Here is a 16234-nt window from a genome sequence, read left to right on the forward strand (position 1 = left end):
CCTTGACAGGGTGGCCAGTGGGCTCTTCTGCCCAGGAACTTGATTAACTTCAAAGAGGCCTCCACTGTCACAGGCAAATGTTAGCTGACTCGTGGGCAGTGCCCTTCCTTTTTCCCCTTAGCTGGGCAGGCTCCAGCAGTGGACCTGTTTTTGGACATTACAGCGAAATATCCTGCAGGAGTGTCAAATTCTGCTTGACTGGTTTGCTCAGGTTCATATATAACCTCAGGATACACTTGAGAGGCAAGAAAACAAGATACAAAAACAAGGTACAAAAAAAACCAAGTGTGTGTCCATTGTCTATTTGCAGGAAACCCCGCTTTGTTCTACCAGAATTCTGTCTCGGTTTATTGAGGTTACAGTGACTGCCCCAAACTGGATTTTAGTGTTAGATGTGGGTGGACACTAAGATTGCCATAGTACCCCCCCACTCCCCTTTCGGATCTTAAGCTGAACCCTTATGCTATCTTGAAAATGCCTAAAAACTGTAGCATTTGTCCAGGTTACATTTACCCCATTGGTTACAGCCTGTCCAGGAGCCATTCAAATCACTAGCTTGTGCCATTCTTAAACGAGGCACCTCCTGGACCTAGCAGATAAGGAGAGGACTGAACCTGCTGTCTGAGACCTGAAAAGAACCTAAAACACAGGTCCTTAAACTTTGATTTGAGAACCCCTGAGGTTCTGCAGAGTCTACTCAGGGCGTTGTGACTGCTTACAAATTTAAATAGTATTAACAAATTAATAAAGTCTATATAAATTAAGATACAAACTGTACAATTGAAAATGTTAAAATATTATGTAAATTTGAAGGAATCGAAAATTTGAGGCTAAAAATTGTTGTTATCCTCTGATTGAGGCACTTGCACTGCTCCCAGGAAACAAACTGAATATAGCATAGACGATGAGTGGCGTCAATTGAATTTAGAAAAGCTTCAACCTTCCTATTAAAATGCATATTATAACTCTTTTCATATTTGTTTATGAATTTATTAAATATTGCATTATTTGTTTTTATTAGATGAATGCTCATTTCTGTATATTGTGTATATTGTTTTGCAGTTCAAATCGGCAAAAATTCTTAAGCCAGGGTCCCCAGTTTCTAGTAATGATTATGTGGGGGTCCACAAAAGTCAAACGGTTAAGAACCACTGGCCTAGAAGACTAGGCATGTTCTCCCACTTGTACCCAAAAGAAGGAAGTGGACTACAAGGGTCATTAGGGTCACTCTTGCTAAAGCTATAAGAACACAACAAGCTACAAAAGGCCTTTACCTGTAACTGACCAGTGGCAATTGGACTTGGACTGGACCCTGCTATTTGGCCTTTGCCTGACACTTTGTGAGTCTCTAAGTGTCTCCCCGTAGCACCTGGCGGCTTTAGATGTGTACTCCTGGCAAAGTTTGGGACTTTAAGGACTAAAGTCAGAAGTTAAAATCTCTGACCAGTACGAACCTGGTTGGTTTATCTGACCCACACTCCATCGCCGTCAGGTCCTTTACTACAACAACCATTGACCATCAATCACACTGTGCTTCTTGGTGCTATTCATATTTAAAACTTGAAAATTCATATCTCCGGTTCTGTTATGTTATGTCATGTTAAAAAATATTTATTGAGCGCACTGCCACCGATTGGTTTCCTGGCGCTAAGATAAACAGAGAGCGACACCTGGGGATGTAAATAGATGGGGATTTAGTGAAATGCTTGTCTAAAGAGCCATGTTTTTAAAGCTTTGCTGAATGACATGAGGTCTGAGCAGGACCTGATCTCCAGGGGGAAGGTGTTCCATAGACGAGATGCAAGAACAGCAAATCTACAGCCACCGGAACGTTTACGTTTAAAGGCGGGTGTCTGAAGGAGAGCTTGATGGGCAGAGCGCAGATTACGGGAGGGAGTGTGCCTGATGATGAGATTGTCAATGAATCCGGGGCTTTTGCAGTGGAGAGATTTAAAAATCATGCAACCAGTTTTAAAGGAGCAGCGTTGGGCCATAGGGAGCCAGTGCAGGTCCCTAAGCAAAGGAGATGCAGAGTGCCATCTGGGTTGAGCAGTAATAAGTCTGGCCGCGTAGTTTTGGACCATTTGGAGGCGCTTCAGTAGATATAAGGGTAGGACTAGATATATAGAGTTTCCATAATCCAGGTGGGACAGTACCGTAGTAATCACCACCTAGATAATGGCCTCTGGAGTGAAGAAGCGTCGCACCTTTCGAATTTTTCTCAGCTGGAAAAAACACTTGGAAACCACTTGACCCACTTGTGTTTTTAAAGAGAGGTCACTGTTCAGGGTAAGTCCAAGTGTCTTTGCAGGGGAAGTACGAGTAGGGGCTTGGCCCATGTCTGACGGCCAGTAGTGGGTGCCCCAGTATTTCGCACTGTCACCTGTCAACAACAACTCGGTTTTTCCAGGATTTCATTTTAGGTGATTTTGGTTCATCCAAGTTTGGATGAACCTCATGGTATTCTGGAAATGAGAGATGGAGAGGGTAGAATTGTCAACAGTAAAGAGCAATTGCAGGTCGTCAGCGTAGTTAAACACTGACACCTGCATTTCTCTTAAGGCCTTGATTAAAGGAAGAATGTATATGTTGAACAGGTGGGGTGACAATGATGAGCCTTGAGGGACTCCACAGGTGATGGGCCGTTTGGGGGCGACCAGGGTGCCAAGGTGGACCGACTGGGAACGATTCTCCAAAAAGGACCTCAGCCAGCCAGCAGCTAGGTCCCGGATGCCAACCTGATTGACACGGTCGATCAAAATATCATGGTCGACCGTGTCAAAAGCGGCCAACAAGTCCAGAAGCACCAGGGCCTGAGGAGAATGTCTGTCAGCGCAGTCACGGAGAGAGTCTAGAACCGCAACTACCACTGCCTCAGTTGAATGGGCGGGGCGGAAACCTGCCTGGTGGGAATCCAGGCCATTTGAGCCCTCCAAGAAGTTGAACAGGTGTTTTGCAACATGGGCTTCCAGGACTTTTGCCAAAAAAGGGAGCATAGAAATTGGCCGATAGTTAGCCATGCAGGAGAGATCTGCCCCAGGTTTCTTCAAGAGTGGGATGACTGTTGCTTCCTTAAAGGCAAGCGGTACTAGACCAGTTGTTAAAGAGTCATTCAACAGAGTATAGGCCGGGGTCGGGACGGAAGACAGGCACTCTTTGAGGATGTAAGGTGGGCATTTGTCGGAGGGTGCCCCTGACTTGACTCTTGCTAGCAGCTCTAAGAATTGCTCTGAGGTCATAGTAGGGAAGCTGTTTAATGTGACCTTGGTGGTGGTATAGGAAGCAGAGGGGACATCGCCAGGGGAACTGGGAATGCTCAACTTGATGTCCACGATTTTATCAATAAAGTAAGTGTCGAGGGCATCACAAAGGGTCTGGTTTGGAATCACCCTAGGGCGGACGCTGTCTAGGTCAGTCAGCTCATTTAAAATTGAGAAAATCTCCTTGGGTCTGTCTGCTGAGTTAAGAATACGCGAAGAAAAATAAGTAGATTTAGTGGCAAGAATGGCCTTCATGTACACCTTCCTATCCTTGGTATACTCAGATTTTAAGTCGGGGGAGTAGCAAAGGCGCCACTTTCGCTCCATTTGGCGCAGGGATAGTTTCTTAGCTTTTAAATCTTGGGACAACCAACGTTGAGCGTCAGCTCGCTGGGCCAGTTTAATATCTTTATAGGGTGCGTGGATATCACTTGCGTTTTGAAGCCAGCCGGCCAGGTTGGATTCGGCAGCATTAATATCAGAGTGGGGGAATGGGACCGTGTTGTTAAGGGTTTTTATAAATTCTGGTTTATCAAGTGTTTTCCATTTCCTTGCTCTGCAGCAAGTCAGAGCAATAGGTGACTTCGCAGTAGCCCAGGTAAGTTTAAATTTAAGGAGAAAATGGTCTGACCAAAGGCAAGGAATAGTGACTGGGTTGAGGTTAACGGAAAGTTGGACCAAATATGGTCCAAGATATGACCTTTACAGTGGGTAGGCAAGAGAACTTGTTGGGAAAGATTCAAGTTTGTAAGGAGCTCAGTGAGCTCGCAAGATTGGGGGCCTTCCGCAGGGTCTTTGAACTAGTAATTAAAATCACCTGCCAAGAGGATCTTGCAATGTTCCATGGCTAGGTTGGCGATGTGCTCACTGAGCATAAAGGGGGAAGGACGGCATAGAGTGAGGAGGCCTATACAGGAGAACACACAACATGGTAGTGTTATGGGTTTCAAACTTTAGGACTAGGTTATCAGTGTCTGGCAATTTCAATCAGGTAAGAGTCGTTGCTTTTAAGGAGGAGTGGATTATTGCTGCCACCCCCCCACCAGACCTGCCAGCGGCACGGTCTGCGTGGATGATGTAGTAATTTGGGGGGAAGAGCAGCTATTATATCGGGCGCAGAGTCTGGAGTCAGCCAGGTCTCCGTTAGTAGTAGCACATCAGGGTGCTCCGTAGTCATGAATAGAAAAATGTCCTGCTGGTGTTTAACAAGAGAGCGGGTATTTAAGTAGAAGAGGGTCAAGGAGCGAGGATGGTGAATGGGCTTCGCTCGACTGGAGTGGTCAGAGCAAGGTGTAAAAGGCATTTCTCCAAGACATGAGCAGCCCGCCAAGACCCCTAAGTTCTTAGCTCTGTTATGGGTATCTCTTGATATGTAACCATAACCATTGTTATAGGATAGAAGGTCAGAGCGAGAATAGGGGCACAGCCGGGCAGCATGCCTCGCCCCGAGACCCGGTTGGGCGCAGACGGGCTCGCCTTTGGCGAGCCGCCGGCGCGCCCACTGCGCACGTCCGCTGCGCTTCCTAGGTAAGGGTACCATTTTATGGCTGTGAGGGCGGGAGGGGCCGAGCACTAGACCGCTCGCCTGCTCCTCGCCTCACCTAAGATGGCGCCTGAGTGAATACACCCCGAGCAGCACCTAATCGGCTGCGATGGGGGTCAGCAACTACTTATTTTCGAGGGTAAGTTGGCGCAGAGAGCGCAATAGCCTCAATAGCCCCAAGTTTTTTTTAAATCAGCTATTGGTGCTGAGTGAAATCGCTAGTGCAAGTAGGTTAAAAATACAAAGAAGAAATATCTGCAATACAATACAAGTATACGCTCACAAATAAGTCCCGGCTTCCGCCTCAGGACTTAGCGTTCAGCTATTAATCAGTGAACGCTGCCACTGTCGAGTTTTTATGGCTGTGAGTGCGGGAGGGGCCGAGCACTAGACCGCTCGCCTGCTCCTCGCCTCACCTAAGATGGCGCCTGAGTGAATATACCCTGAGCAGCACCTAATCGGCTGCGATGGGGGTCAGCAACTACTTATTTTCGCGGGTAAGTTGGCGCAGAGAGCGCGATAGCCTCAATAGCCCCAAGTTTTTTTTAAATCAGCTAGTGGTGCGGAGTGAAATCGCTAGTGCAAGTAGGTTAAAAATACAAAGAAGAAATATCTGCAATACAATACAAGCATTATGCTCACAAATAAGTCCCGGCTTCCGCCTCAGGACGTCACGTTCAGCTATTAATCTTCCCGTTGGAGATTTGTAATTTTAGTGCCATTTTGTTTATTACATTTTAGTCTAATTTATTTTCTAAATCTGTGTGAGGGTTTTATTAGGCTGCATTTCAACTTCTTGACCGTTTTGATTCTGAATTAGTACCGCCCACATTGCCCTAAGTTAAGCCTGTCTGCTCTGTGCCATAACTACCACGCTAACAAACGATGGACGGAATGCTGAATAAATCATACATTCACCCCCAGTCAAGAGATCTGGGTTAAATCCATTGTTCTTTTGCTCACCATGCCACCCCAGTTTAGACCCAGCCATATGGAAATCAGTATTTTTTTTAAAAGAAAATGTTTTTATTAGCATTTTGCACAAAACAAAAGAAAGCGGAGTTCTTTCGGTTACAGTCACGCAAAGGCATACATATACAGTTTTCATCACAACTAATCCCACATCATCATCCCTTAAGGTATCTGGAGCTTGAATAACTCCCCCCCCACCCCCCTGCATCGCGCCATGATTCTTCCCCGTCTGGAATGTTTGGGGACAAGCGAGTCTACGCCCACCTCTAGAGAGAATGTAAGGACCCCTGGAAGCCCCGCTAATCATCACCCAGTCCTCCATCCAGCCCATAGTACGCCCTCCATTTCCCCCATACCCTATGCCTTATATGTGACCTCTCTGTCGCCATGTACATATCCATTCCCATCTTCCATTCTCTGAGCTGAGGTGGGGCTGGCGCTCTCTATGTTCGGGCTGCGTCCGTTTTGCTACCACCAGAGCTAACCTGGTGAAAATGAGCTGCTGGCGGCCTAAGTCTACATCTCCGGGAATGCCCAGCAGTGTGAATTTAGGGTCCAATGGTAGTGTCACGCCTGCAACCTTGCTTAACTCCCCCAAAACAGTTTCCCAGTAGATCTGTATGACGGGGCAGGCCCAAATGGTATGGTAAAAGTCTCCCTGTGTTTGTCCTCATCGCAGGCAGCTCGGGTCACTGGCGCGGCCCATGCTGTGGAGCCAGGCCCTATCGTAGTGAACCCTGTGTAGGACCTAGTATTGAATGAGGCGGAGACGGGATTTGATGGCCACCTCGCGGTGGTGCATCAAAGCTGTCTCCTAGTCTATGTTTTCAAATGTACCCAGGTTAAGTCCCCAGGACTCCCTCAGTCTCCACAACCTGTCTGGTGCATTATTATTCACGGTCCGTTATGTTAGCAAGACTGCTTTACTATGTACGTGCTCTTGTAGTAAGCGGCCCCACAATGGTGCATACTCCGGTAGCGAGGAGGATAAGGAACCCTCCACCTGCCAGGCATGTCGGAGTTGTGCATATTTGAGAAATTGGAAGGCGTGCAACCCGAAGACCATCTGCAATGCACGGAAACTTTTTAGTTTACCCTTGGCTAGAACGTCACCTATGGTAGAAATGCCAACATCATCCCATCCCTTGAAACCTCTCAGTTTGTGTATTTCTTTTAACCAGGGACAATGCCACAGGGTAGTTTGCTTTGTAGGTTTGCGATCCCACCCCAATCCTTTTGATGCCCTGTCCCAGACCTCTTGCGTAACTTGTGTGGCTGGGAGAACTCTTCCCCTGCCCCTTCCCCCGTAGAGAAAATACATGTATGTGCAGTTTACCATAGTGTCTCTTTCTAGCCTGTAGGTGGGGTGATCTGCCGAGGCGCGGAGCTAGTTGTCCACCGAAGTTGGATGTTTCTCCCAGTAGTAGGCCTCTATATCGGCCAGTGAAATCACCCCATTGTACCAGTTGGCGCATAGCGTGGACAATGCAATCCTCGGCTGCTTTCCGAGCCATAGAAGTGAGCGTAGCTCAGCATCTATCGCCCGAAAGGTCTGCCGGGTGAGGGAGAAGTACTCGTTCTGGAGGGCATAAAGAAAACTGGGCAGGGTAATCATTTTAAACATAGCCTCCAGCCCTAGGATTGTGAGGAGGAGCGATTTCCATCTCTTTGCATCTGATGCGAAATTGGTTATGACCCGCTGGATATTTTTCTGGTATGAAAGTCTCCTGTCTGTGTTAAGGTAAATCCCTAGATAGGTAAACCCAGTATGGGCTACCTGCAAGGTCCCAGGGAGAGCAGGCCAGGCGGCCACAGCTCTTGAGCTGTAGATGAACGATTTGTGCCAGTTTATGGCGTACCCGGAGCATACCCCATAGAAATCCATGACTTCAAACAGAGCGGGGGTTGTGATAGTCGGGTGAGTGATATAAAGCAGGATGTTATCTGCATAAAGCAAAATCTTTTCTTCCGCAGCATCCGTGGAGTGATGCGCAAACCTCAAATCTCCGAGATCTGCCTAACCACACAGGCCACAATCTCTATCGAAAGAGCTAAAAGTAGTGGGGAGAGTGGACATCCTGTTGGGTGCCCCCTCTGATGGGGAAATCACCGGAGGTCTGGCCATTTACCTTTACCCTTGCCCCTGGATCCCTGTATTAAAGTCCTATCCATTGCCGGAATTTAGGGTATGTACCAAATTTGACCAGGCTGTCCACGAGGAAGGGCCAGTGTACCACGTCAAACGCCTTTTCCGCGTCGAGGGACAGTAACTGCAGGTCGTCCCGGTTCTGAACCGCCATGAGCCAGTTGTGGGTCTTTCGTGGGTTCAGCCGGGTCGCCCGACAGAGCAGGAAGCCCATTTGGTCTTAATGTACTAGGTCAGTGATGACCTGACGAAGTCACGGGATCAGGATAGTCGCTAAGATTTTCACCTCCATATTAAGGAGGGAGATGGGGCGATAGAATACACAGTCCGTGGGGAGGCTTCCCCTGCTTGTGGATAGGTATTATCGTGGCCATTCTCAGATCCAGGGGTAGGATTCCCTCTTGAGAGGCATCCTGGAAAAGCTGCAGGAGGTGTGTACCTATGATATCTACGCTTTTCTTTTAGAATTCGGCAGGGAAGCAGTTTGGGCCCAGGGTCTTCCCAGGACGTAGCCTAGTTATAGCCATTTTGATTTCATCTACGGTTATATCTGAGTCTAGGTGCTCCCTGTCAGCTTCGTCCAATGACGGGGTTTGAATGCCTATCAGATAGTCGGTTATGACTGCCAGCGCCCTCAAGTCACGGGCTTCGTAGAAGCGCAGATAGTAGGACGCAAATGTCTGTACTATCTGTGTATCTTGTGTCTGTGTAATTCTTTGGGAGTCTACCAGGCTCTCCACCCAACGAGCTTCCATCTCTTTACGGCTAAGCCATGCCAGGAGCTTTCCCGATTTGTTGCCCACATCGTACAGCCTATGCAAGGTTGCTTGGGCCTGTGCCTTGGCCTCTTGCGTGGGAAAAGCCCTATATTGGTGTTGTGCGTCGGTTAACTGCCACAACACCTGCTGGTACCTATGTGTGAGGTGCCGCTGTTCTAGGGTAAGAATTTGGGCTTCCATTGTGGCGAGTTCTTCCTGAGCCTTCCTCTTTTCCCAGGCTATCCGGTTCTGGGCCCTGTCCCGCTGCACAGTTTTATGGGCTTCCCATATCGTGACCCCTGACTGCACCCAGCCCACGTTTTCGGCAAAGAAAACCTTAGTGTCCGTATGAAGACCCTGGTGCACCTCTTTATTCTGTAAGTCCCAGGCCACTAATCTCCAGCCCCCCTGACTAGTGCGGGCCCTCTCCCCCACTCGAACGTATAGGGGCCAGTGGTCAGACAAACCCCTGGCCATGTATTCCGCCTCATAAATGTCCTGGATGGCTTCCTGGGGGAGCAACACATAATCCAATCGCGAATCGACTCCGTGCGACTCTGAGTAATAAGAGTACTGTCAATCCCCTGGGTGCAAATGTCTCCAGACATCCACCAGACCCAGAGTGTTGTCCAGGTGGGCTAATAGTGTAACCGGTGGAGAGTGGGCTTGAGTGCACGAGCGGTCCAGAGGGACATGCATCACTTAATTAAAGTCACCCACAATGTTGGGCGTTGATCCCGGTGTCTCCAGCAGTATGTGTGTTACACCGTGTAGGTTCCTGGTCTGCAGCTTCGGCAGGGCATAGACTGAGAGGATATTGACATTCCTTCTTCCCCATGTCCCTGTCACTCCCACATAAGTTCCCTGGGGATCTATCCATGTCAGTTTGATCCGGAAAGGCGGTGACTTTTTAATCGGGATGGCAACTCCTCTAGAACCTGAGGTGTACCCCGCACGGCCCAGGACCATATAGGCCCCCGTGCAAGGAACCCACACTTTGTGCCCTTTAGACGAGTATCCTACAAAAACACCACATCGGATGAGAGCGTTTTATATATGCCGTAACCAGTCCTCTTTTAATTTTGTCGCCTAAGCCTTTAACATTCCAGGTAAGCACTGCAAAGGGGCTACCCGCCACCCATCACATTCAATTATTGTGTATTGGCGGGCCACATGTATGTGGGTGATTAGGAATAATACCCAATCCAGGAAATGTGGGGATTTTGCACATTCTCCAATCCATGTGACTACCTCAGCAAAAAAAATTATAAGCCATAAAAACAAAGAAATTGAATTAAACCCCCTGCTCCCAACCCCCCCATCCTACCACACTCCTCCCCAGTGTCACACCCCTTGCCAGGCGCTCGAGGTAGTGTCTAAGGGCGGTAGAGGCCTGTCGCCCACCTGAACCCAACTTAGGCTACAAGTTCAAACTCCTGTAGAGACCCCCAAAGAAACCAAGAACAGTCCTGAGAAGACAAAAGACAGACAGGAGCCAAGGACTGGAAGTGCAGGAAATGGGTGGGAAGAGTCGAGTGAGGAAAAGAAAAGCCGTAAGAAGAAAAAGTAAAAGAAAGGGCTTTTCAAAGCCCAAGTCTATGGCCAGTCCCGTCTGCTCGCCTGCGATGGAAGAGAGCAATTCAAGACCTCAGCAGGGCTCGATGTCGATATATCTCAGGGGGGAGTGTCCAATCATCAAGCTATGTCGTGCTATTCTGATGCCTCGGCCAGTCCCACAGGCTCAATATTCAAGAGTGTGAGACAGGGGGATCCCCCTGCGATACCAAAGTTCCTGTCCCCGCATCTTTCTCCATTGCCACTATTGCAGCGGCCAAGGGATGCAAAGAGGGGTTGTCTTCTCCTTCATCTCCGGACGTACTGCCACTAGTGTCCGTCTCTGTGTCTAGTCCAGGGTGGTCGGGGAGGCGAAGAGTGTGTGAGCCCGCCGACAAGTGAGATTCCAGTGAGCCGTCACTATGCAGCCGGATCCTGCCGCTACCCCTCGATGCATAAGGCGTCGCCTCCGGCAGACTGCTCCTCCGGTTGCCCCGGGGACGTGGTTGTGTTCCTTGACTGTCCGAGAGTCGCGGGGTGTTCCCTGTCAATGGTTGGCTACGGCGTGGTGGGATCTCCGGATGCTTCAAGACAGGCCTTTCCTCAATCCATTGCCAGGCTTCCACCGGTGTTTGGAAAAAGTGGGTCTTCCCCAGGAATAACCCTTTCAGTTTTGTGGGGAACAGGAGCATATATTGAATTTTGCACGCTCAAAGCTTTGCCTTCAACTAATGAAAGGTCCCTCTTTGCTTCTGAACCTCCCTGCTATAGTCCGGAAAAATCATTATACATGTGTTCTCGAGTTTGATTTCTCCAATTTCCCTAGCTTCTCGAAGGAACACGTCTCTGTCTAATAAGTTCAGGAAACGCGCTATAACTGGATGCGGCTGAGCCCCCTGGGGGGGGGGGGCGCACCATCAGAGCCCTTTGTGCCGTTTCTATGATGAAACAAGCGGAGAACAAATCTGTCGGGAATGTGCGGTGGAGCCAGGAGTGGAGGAATACCATCACATTTGTCCATTTTATGCCTTCTCTAAAGCCTACAAAGCGGAGGTTGTTACGTCTTGCCTGTTTTCCGCATCGTCGACACACAACTGAAGATCTTTGGTCGAGGACTTGAGATCTGCCATGCCCTTGCGGAAGTCCTTAAGGGCATCTTGAGCATCGTCCAACCTGGTCTCCGATCCTGTGACCCTGGCCGCCAAATTTCGTAGGTCTTGCCTCAAGAGCGTCACCTCTGTGCCCACCTCTCCTCTCCTATCCTAGAAGATTGGATCGCCTGGAGGAGAGTGTCTGTGCGGGCAGCCGTCCGTTCCTCTGGGGGTGGGGGGGTGGGATGATTAGCTGAGTATAGCGGGCCTTTTCCCCTTGTCGCGGCGGCTTTGGGTCTTTATCTTTGTCTTTGCCCTTGCCCATGTTCGTAGCTCCCAGGAGTGGGACTCTCGATGCAGGACGTCTATGCTGGGGTGCAGCACTGTGACCGTGGAGAAGGGGGGGAGCCAGTTCTCCACCACCTCTCTGCGAGACGGGCCTTCAAGGCAACCCCAGGCCTCAGAGCCCCATGCTGACGCAGCCGAGGGCTGTACGTGTATTTTCGCTCCTTCGCCACATCTTCCAGGTTCAGAGCCCTCCAGCCGATATCGGAGAACAGAGGCGCTCCACAGGGCTGCCCCTGCATGCACTCTGGTCCAGGTCGATCAGGGCCGCCCAGGTCCAGCAAGGGCACTGCCCCCCTCCCCCACCACCCCCTCCCTACCTCCCCAGCAGCAGGGCAGTTGAAGAAGGATAGTCTCCTCTCCAGCGCCTCCGAACTTCACGCCGGCACAGCAGGGTGGAGGATGGGTGTCACTGTTCACCCTGGATCGCTGGGGGCCCCGGTCACAGCAGGCTCTCACAGCGTACAGGTGGGTGGCGCCCTCCTGCCTATTCGGTCTGCTCTCAGTCCGGCTCAGTCCCGGCCCGGTTCACAAAAGAAGGGGAGGATGGGGGGGGAGACGAAGGCACAGTCTCAGGGGGCAGGAAGGCTCATCCCCACTGGCCCCAATAACGCATGGGTCCTCCTCCGACCACCGCTCCACTCCTTCCCGCCCTCTCTGCCAGAGTTCCAGCCCCCAGGCCTCGCTACCAGGTGGCGGAGAGTCCCGCGGTCGCCCAGCTTACCTGGGGTTGTTGCGCGGTGTGGAGCTCTTCGATCTCCGCTCCAGGCTGCAGGCCCCTAGCAATAGGACACACCTCACCCGTGGAGCCGGACAGCAGGAGGCCGCAACCACGGGTTCGACTCAGTCCAGCTGTGCACAGTAGGCATCAGGATAAGAGCCCCCGCTGTACTTCCCAGTCCGGGCTATAGGCGGGGGGGACATGGAGGCCGATAATCCTCCCGAGAGGGTCCCCAGGGCTCCGTAGTGCAGTGGAGAAGGTCCACAAAAACTCAGGGCCGCGCCGGCGCCTTTTTGGCAGCGCCGGCACAGCGTCTCTCTTGGACCCAGATCGGCAGCTCCAGGGCAAGAAACCGCTCTATAGACCTCCTAGAGTTCAGGTAGGGTGCCAGCAACACCTAAGGTTTCAAAAGAAGTGGTCTCCGAGCCTTGGGACTGCCGGAATTAACGGCGGATGGTGCTCTCTGCCGGAGCTCGGCGAAAGCGCGTCTTACACGGCCATGCTGTTGGCCACGCCATATTCAAATCAGTCTTGACCCTGTGCCTCATGGGAACAGTCCTGAACCGGAAACCAGCATCCTGGGATCGGTTTCTAGGAATTACGCTTCATCAGCCAGGCTAGCTTGAATCCAGTGGCATAGTGAGCAATGGACCCACGTCTGGGCATACCCTGCCAACTTGGGGCGAACAAAGCAAACACAAGGAGATTATGGACGGAGCGCTGAAACATTTGACACAAACCCCCCCCCCCCGCCCCCCAGTCACGGAACTGGGTTGAATCCATCATCATTCTTTAGCTCACTTCGCCGCCTCAGTTCAAACCTAAACTTGTGAAAAGTGCTACGCAAACAAATGATGGACGGAATGCTGAATAAATCATACATTTACCCCAGTCAAGAGAACCAGCGGGTTGATCTGATCTCAGGTTAATTTGGTGACTTTGAGGGTTCACCCTGACAGTGGTTGTGATTATTATTTGAGGTGAGTAGTCAGTCACTCACCCCAATTAATGGAATTTCTTTATATGTAAAACCTCAACTCTGTGGTTATACGATACATTCAGTGCACCTTAGATTGGAGCAATAGCTTGCAGCAGTAAGCTACCTCATGCATAGGAGATATTTTTAATTGATGTTTTTATTTAACAGTTGTCGTCTTTACATATATTATTGCGATCATTGTAAAACTGAAGCCTGAAAGATGTGACTTTGCAGTATGTTGTCATATCTTTGATTAAACTTTTAAACAAACTGTTTTACTGATGCCGAGACAAACCTACATTAATTGCTCGCAGACTTTATCAAAGTTAAATTTTCCCTTCTTGCCTGCAGGAAGTATTGATGAAGATGTTGTGGTGATTGAAGCCTCCTCCACTCCTCAGGTCACTGCCAATGAAGAAATAAATGTTACCTCGACAGATAGCGAAGTGGAGATTGTTACAGTTGGGGATACCTTCAGGTTAGTGTTGTGTTTAGTTTTGATGAATGAATTGTATTTCCAATTGTAAGTTGGTTCTTCGTGTTATCCTGCACTTATATGGACTTTTTCATTGAATCTGTCTGTTGATTTGGGTTAGATCTAATTCCTTTTGATATGTGTACAAAATCCTGCATGGGAAATCTGGATTGTGCTTTAACCTCCAATTGAACAAAATCTAAAAATAATCTTTTTTTAGAACAAACCTCGGCTATAGGCCTGGCAAACAGCTGTTGGGCCGGTTTCCCAAATATGCTACTATTGGGGTCCTGACATAGCTGCCGACATGTATCATTATCCCTGCAGACTGCACTGTCTTGGTCTGCTGCTCTGGTAGTCCCTGTTAAAACTCCTGCTTCAACATACTGCAGTGACCCACCCCGGAGAGCTGAGAGGCTTGCCCCTGTACATTCTGCCTTCCGCTCGATAATCCTCCTTGTTTTCTTTATGGGGTGGGCTCCCGCCACCAGTTTCTGCCAATGTTCTCCTCTTCTTCTTTTTTAGGTCTCGCCTAAGCAATCCCGTTAGGGATGCTGGCGAGATTATAGTAAGGCTTTCAAAAGTGTACCCAAACTGCGTATCGGATACAGTGCATGTGAGCACAACCACGCTCATTGTGAACAGCTGCCATTTGCTACCAGACACTTCATGTGCGTACTCCACCTCTGCTGCCACTTCAGCTCACCAGGCTGCACACCCCCTCACCCTTTGCTCGCCAGTGTTCCTCCCACGCTTCCTTTGATGTTCGCTGCGAGTTCTTACAGGCTAACGGCCCTCCCCCTCCCCAGCACAGAGCGCGCATCGCTTGTTTTTGTTAATTAAAGGCATTGAATGTGGCTGGCTAAGGCTGCAGATAGCATCGGCGCTACCTTGGCGGCTAATCTGACATCAGCATCTGCAACTCACACTGAGGAGCTTTCAGTGCCCTTCAGCTGCTCCTGCAAAGAGCTTTTTTACACCTCTTCCATACACCACACCCACCCTGCACAAAGAGAAAACTGTACCTGCCCCCTCTGTACTGTACTTTCTGTCTCTTTCTATTTTTCAACGTTTCTCATCTTCTGTTTGTCTTCTTTTCTCTCCTCTTTCAGTCCCTTTGCCTTTGTCCGGATGTCTAGCCATTTTCTCTTATCTTCTTGTCTGGCCATTTGCCTACTGTCTCCTCCCTTTACTATGTCCTCCTGTCTGCCTCTTTCCTTCCTCCTCCCGCCTGTCCTTTCCCCACTCCTTCTATCCTTTTGCCAGTCCTCATATCTGCCCTTCTATTCTGACCCACTGCCTGTCTCCTCTAAGCTGCCCTCCTCCTCATCGCTTTCACTTTATCCTTCTGTTTACTGCACGTTTAATGCTCATTTGTTTGTATTCTCACTCCTAAAATGGAATAAAAGAGGAATGCATTTAGGTATTTACAAACATGTATACAGGAGCTCTCCCCACTCGTTGCCTGGTCAATTACCCCATAACAACTGTATTTCTTGACACTATATTTTGTACTATTTTCTCATTTCAACGTATGTTGTTTCGGCAGCTGGTCGTTTTTGATATGTCCAGGAGTTGGGTGTTTGGGCCTCGGTTAGGCAGAGTGTGCCTTACATCGGTTCTGCAGCAGGAATGCAAGCTTGACACGGATGTTACTTCTACACGTCTTTTTTCCTGTGACTGCCCCTGACCCAGGGACAATTCTGACCTGGAGTAGCTAGTGTACAGGCTCCACTACCAAGCTATATACTATACACTCCATACCCCTTAGGCAAAATGTACACATCACATTCCATCTATTACAAATGCGCATACATCTGTTATTTTTTTATGTGCGCAGGTGCACTAATAGGTCTCCATGTACATGCGTAGTGTCTGTGTGCATGCGTAGTGCTTAGACTCTTTTGCCGTGAGCATATGTAGTAAACAGCACAGTGGCCATCTGGCACACTAGTGCTTCTTACAGGTACCGCCAGTGTCTGAGCACATGGTACAAGCTGACAGCGGACTGGAAGCTTAGATAGCCATGCGTAGACACAGGTGGCCGGCCCGATGAGTAACCTGATGTGGCCGAGCTGGAGAGAGTGGGTACCACCGAGGGCCAATTTTTTTACATTTTTTTTTTTAACATATTTTATTGTAGAGTACACTTATCACACAGCTTTTTGTTGCCTACAACCCTGAGGCCGGCAGCTTGGGTACATCTCACATATGTAGACCATACACAGCTTTTTACCGACATCCCTGGGGCCCGGCAGCACCATTGGCCAATTTTAGATAGCTAAAAAGTGAGCGAGTGCAGGTGCTAGTTTTTAATCTTATGATCCGTATCCCAGCTAGCTTGTTTTGTCCCAACTTGTTTGCCCTGTCGCTGCTTACTTTGCCTGTTC

General features: G+C 49.4%; 1 protein-coding gene across 6 annotated transcripts in view; it reads left to right on the forward strand.

Annotated features, from left to right (window-relative positions):
* RNF111 (ring finger protein 111) overlaps positions 1–16234 on the forward strand; it is a 399764-nt gene that overhangs the window by 141622 nt on the left and 241908 nt on the right. For all 6 annotated transcript variants that reach the window (XM_078685178.1, XM_078685180.1, XM_078685182.1 and 3 more), the window contains exon 3: positions 13721–13847. In XM_078685178.1, coding sequence (XP_078541304.1) covers positions 13721–13847 — 127 coding nt within the window. The remainder of the gene's footprint in view (positions 1–13720; positions 13848–16234) is intronic.

The sequence above is a fragment of the Lissotriton helveticus genome, chromosome 3_2, assembly GCF_964261635.1.
Source record: "Lissotriton helveticus chromosome 3_2, aLisHel1.1, whole genome shotgun sequence".
Classification (NCBI taxonomy): domain Eukaryota; kingdom Metazoa; phylum Chordata; class Amphibia; order Caudata; family Salamandridae; genus Lissotriton; species Lissotriton helveticus.